General features: G+C 36.7%; 1 protein-coding gene across 2 annotated transcripts in view; it reads left to right on the top strand.

Annotated features, from left to right (window-relative positions):
* The window catches only part of LOC125041550 (serine/arginine repetitive matrix protein 1-like), a 6,698-nt gene that overhangs the window by 1,581 nt on the left and 117 nt on the right, over positions 1-5,000 (top strand). For both annotated transcript variants that reach the window (XM_047636578.1, XM_047636579.1), the window contains exons 2-3: positions 1,458-3,259; positions 4,037-5,000. The exon at positions 4,037-5,000 is cut by the window's right edge and continues 117 nt beyond it. In XM_047636578.1, the coding sequence (XP_047492534.1) occupies positions 1,690-3,259; positions 4,037-4,503 (2,037 nt within the window). In that variant the 5' untranslated portion in view covers positions 1,458-1,689 and the 3' untranslated portion in view covers positions 4,504-5,000. The remainder of the gene's footprint in view (positions 1-1,457; positions 3,260-4,036) is intronic.

Below are 5,000 nucleotides of genomic sequence, written 5' to 3'. Positions count from 1 at the left end.
AAACAAACCAAAAACCTTCCAAACCAGGGGCTTAATCCCTTAGACCACAACGCAATCTCCGTGGACTTCATCTCCATGTGTTATTTTTCGTAGCCTGTTATTCATTGCCTGTGAAAGATTATTTTGTGTATCAGTGAGTGTAATTTAATCCTTCTCTTCATTGCAGTGTCGTTAGATTTTCCTTGTCTTAGCGCAGGCATTTTATAAACGTATGCCAGAATATTACAGAGTATACCAGAGTATTGCATAAATTGCATCCTATATGTATTCTTTTCTAACTAAAGATGGTTAGCATAAACTAAAACAACTAAAAATGAACAAAGCATGTCATAAGCAGCTTATTATTGTTATTATCGGTTATGTAGCGCCTTTGATTGATATTCTGCAGTAAGATTATTGATAAGTTCTTGTTATTTGCTTGCCCATTAGTATTTGTCCTAGTCATACCTACTTAACCTAGACCTAACTTGGTCTATCTTAACTCATTGCTGCCGGGAGAATGCTATGCCCATTTAGGATTTTTTGTGACATGTCTCTGCACATAGATGTCTCTGCATGTGCTTAGTCACAAAGGAGTCATATATATATATATATATATATATATATATATATATATATGTATGTATACATATACATATACATATATTCACTTGTATATATACATATATATATATATATATATATATATATATATATACATATACATATACATATATATGTATATATACATAAATAGATATATGAGTATATACATGTATACATATGTATGTATATATATACATATATATATATATATATATATATATATATATATATATATATATATATATATATATATATACACACACACACACATATATATACACACACATACATACATATATATCAATAGAGTGCATGGGTTAGCACAATCACCCATTTTTTCTTAACGGAAATGGGAATAGATGTATATTTAGAGTTAAGATAGGGATAGATACGTATTTAGATAAATTTACAAGTATCTAAATTCATTAACAGTCAAAAGATGGTGGTATTTGAGGAGATATTCTAGTAGTACAGTATGTGGAGAGGGATTGTGGGAGAGGGGAAAAAAAATGCTTACTATGTGTGATATTGTGATTGGCTCAGGGAGAGGAGGGTCTCCAAGAAAAGTAAGGGTATATGGGCGATATCATTGGTGTGACTGATGTTTTAACTTGCCCGATAATTCCTAACATACTAGTGAAAATTACAATCATTATAATGAAACCTGCCAGGATTTGACATGCCTCCAATAATTGTGGCAAATAGGACTGACCATACTTTGTGTGGAAAGAAACCCATGATCGTGGCAGATAGGACCTTGGGAGTTATATTGAGAAAAGTTGTCATTCTAAAAAGTGTAATTGATGATATACCTTATTTTTATTTTTTTTTTTTGGTAATGAACATTTGTTAATGGTAATTTTTTTCAACAGGCACTAAAGCAAAATTGCTGAACTGAAGGGAGAAGAATATGGAAAGATAATGGTGGTGCCAAAAAGTCTATAGAATTTTTAGTGCTTGTGAAGTGAACACTGTGTCTCAAATGGTTTCGTAGTACAAAGTATTGTGACTCAACAAAATCATGATAGTGATCTCAAACCATAGATAACATAATCTGTGCTACTTTGGATTTCTCATCATTTCTGTATCCATATAAATTCTAAAATGGCCTCCTGGTTGCTCACTGCTAACCTGGAATCTGCTAAACCACAGGTGATGCCCCCTCCATCAGCTTTTGCTTTTCCATATGGCCAGGGTGAAGAGTTTGAGGGAGTGGAGAGTCCTGCAGACAGCGGGGCGAGTGGGTTTGGCCTCAGCTCAGACAGAGTGGGTGGAAACATGGTTTACAATGCCTTCAACCCAACACAGCCGAAAATGAAAAGTAAGAATATTGAGAAGAAGAAAGGAACTCTGCACAAACGAAGGAAACAGATTAATAAAATCTTGAAGACCATGCAAGATCAGCAGAAAAGGAAGACGTTGTTGCAGGAGAGACAGACCATTGTAAGAGAACTAAAAAGACTGACAGAATTAGAATTTACAATTCCTCAGGTACCACCACATAGCCCACCTATTGACAGTGCTTCTGCCTGTAGTGACCATTCCCACAAAGAAAACAAGATGAAAGGCAGTGATACTTCTAACACACAACCAGTAACTGATCCCACATCCAATGCACAATCAACCACAGGAAACGCAAAGCCATGTAAAGTGAAGAGTAAAAGATCTCTCAGAAAGCGTAGGAGAGAAGTGTACGAACTGCTTAATAACAGCCTTCTGACAAAGAAGAGAAAAGCTGAGCTAGAACAGGAGCTTGTTGATATAAATAGTGTATTAAAGAAACCTAGAAAGACAGTCTTTGATGAATTGGATTTTCAGTATGCTGAGCAATTATTTGGCAATGATGAAGAAGAGCAGAATCATGATGTTGACCAATATATACCAAATCCAGAAGAAAATGTTGAGCCAGTGCATGATAACAATATTTTTGAATTTAAAAGGACCAGTAAGCAGACAGCCATGCGGAAGAAGAGCCCAGATGCCTTTCCACAACGAGAAAACCAAGAAGCCAATGGAACACACTTGGAAGAGGCTTATAAGGAGTCATTTAGAGATTATTTTAATGGCAATCCTGCATATGCGGATCACTATGATAATTCATTTGATAAAGAGCAGCCACATGGAAGCCATGAAGAACATTTTGAGCCTAGACTTAATCCAGGTTCTCACTTCATTAATGAGGTTTTGGCAGATGATTGTAGAAGGCATCTAGAAAGAATAGGAGTCATGATAAGCGATACAGATGGTCAGATATCATTGATGCCAAGACAACATCAGAGGGAAAGGTCCCCAGATCTTCCTTTAAGAGAGGGTTCACCAGGTCTTCCCAACAGAGAAAGGCCTCCAGACTTCTACAGGGAAGAGTCACCAACCCATTCCTATAGAGAAGGGTCATCAGACTACCCGTACAGAGAAAGGTCTCCTGCTCTTTCTTATAGAGGGAGGTCACCTTGTTCTTATAGAGAAGGATCACCATGTCCTTCCTACAGAGAAAGGTCTCCAGACCCCTCCTACCAAGAAGGGTTACCACCCCCCTTCTATAGAGAAAGGTCACCATACCACGCAGATAGGGAAGTGTCACCAGGCCCTTCATATGAAGAAAGAGAAATGTCTCCTTATCCAGCATGCAGAGAAAGGGTCCCAGACCTTTCATACAGAAGCACGTCAGACAGAGGTAAGTTTCACTGACAAGATAGAGCTTACATGAAGCTTAATATAGTTGTACAGTATATAGCTGATGGTATCTAACATGAAAGGGAAGAAAAAGAAATAAAGAGAGAAGCTTATTGATAACTAACATGTTGATTGTACAGTTGCCTTAAACATTTCATTGTCCCTGTGTTCTAGTGACATTTAATCAGTTACCCATTATATTATGTAATAGTGCTTGCCATTATAATATCTGGTATACATACCTACCTCTCAGGCCCTTTGGTAGATCATGCCCTACCATTTATTCTCATTGAAGCTTGATAGGAAGTAACACATGGCTTTTTCTGAGTTAGCTGTACCTGAGGGATGTAATGTGCTGTCATTTTCAACTTTCTAATTTCTGTAGAGGTTGTTATATGTTAGGTAGATTATGTATCTCAGTCCTGATATTCAGTTATATGTTTGATTTGTCATTTCTATTCTTTTTTTTTCTTTTATGATTGAATGTATTCCTTCAGTCTCCTTCCTTTTATTTTTGCTTTTTCTCTCTATCTTTCCCTTTTTGCCTTTCTTACTATATCCACTTTATGAAACCATTAGTTTTTGAAAAAAGAAACACAAATTGTGTGTATTTTGGTCAGTGTAGGTACATAGTACAATCATTGCCTATTTTCAAAGAATTTTTACAATTTCAAGAGAATTTTGATAACCTTTTAGTTGTACACAATGCATGGACCTTTTCCCATTTGAATGAATAGAAGACTGCTGGAACATAATCTGAAAGAAAAAAACTCAACAGGTTCACATTCCCGAGATGGTTCCCAGGAGCCAGCACCCACGTCAAGGTTCCGTAGGTATTCTGGGCATATGGCAGATGCTCATGAGAACTTCCAGGATGACTACTCACCAGGAATGGAAGATCATTCTCCCTTTCGCGATCATGGAGGACCTGACCGGTATATGTCAGAGGATCAAAGGAAGGAAGAAGAGCAACGTGAAGAAGATTTACGCATACACTTGCTGCGTCTCCGAGAACAGAAAGTGGAGAGAAGGTTGAAGGTTCTTGAGCAAGAAACCAAAGAGACGGAAAACAGGCTTCGTAGGCTGCAAGAAAGGAGACTTTCAGAAGAGTTGGATGACTTCTTGAGAGAGCAGAGCAAGTATTGGAAGAAAGAAGACATGGAGACAGAAAGAGACGACTTTTCACCTCAACATGGCAATGAACGCACCAGACATGGTCATAGAAATCATCAGATTTACTTTTAGGCCATAGAGCATCATTGTCTGTGGCAGAGATAAGTCATTGCAACAGAATTATTACACAGCTAAAGCAAAAAGATTGATACACTCTAAAATATTAATTCTATATGTTTTTTGTGCTGAAAGTTTGTGTATTCTTCTTTTACTTTTTAAATTCCAGGAGAAGTGATCAATTTAAAGTACAATCTAGTTGTTCCAAAAAAGACATGATATTAAGGGTTGTTAAGGGGACCATCCCATGTTGAGAGGGACATTCAGGTTGGGTGAATAAGCATTGGGTTTCAAACAGGCTTTGAAAACCATCTAGGGAATTATCCACAATAGTATAAGGTGCTTCAAATTACAATCAAGTTCCACAAAAAATGTATGAACACCAGGAAATGAGCTTGTTAGCTTTCAAAGATTAGGTATATTTATTATGAAAAAATAAGTAGGAAATCTTTGTAAATGCTGTAACTGAAAACTCTACTACTTTAGATTTTAGTTGTGCTGATGGAGAGGCA

This window comes from Penaeus chinensis, chromosome 30 (genome assembly GCF_019202785.1).
Source record: "Penaeus chinensis breed Huanghai No. 1 chromosome 30, ASM1920278v2, whole genome shotgun sequence".
NCBI lineage: Eukaryota > Metazoa > Arthropoda > Malacostraca > Decapoda > Penaeidae > Penaeus > Penaeus chinensis.
This window is presented reverse-complemented; position numbering and strand designations above follow the sequence as displayed.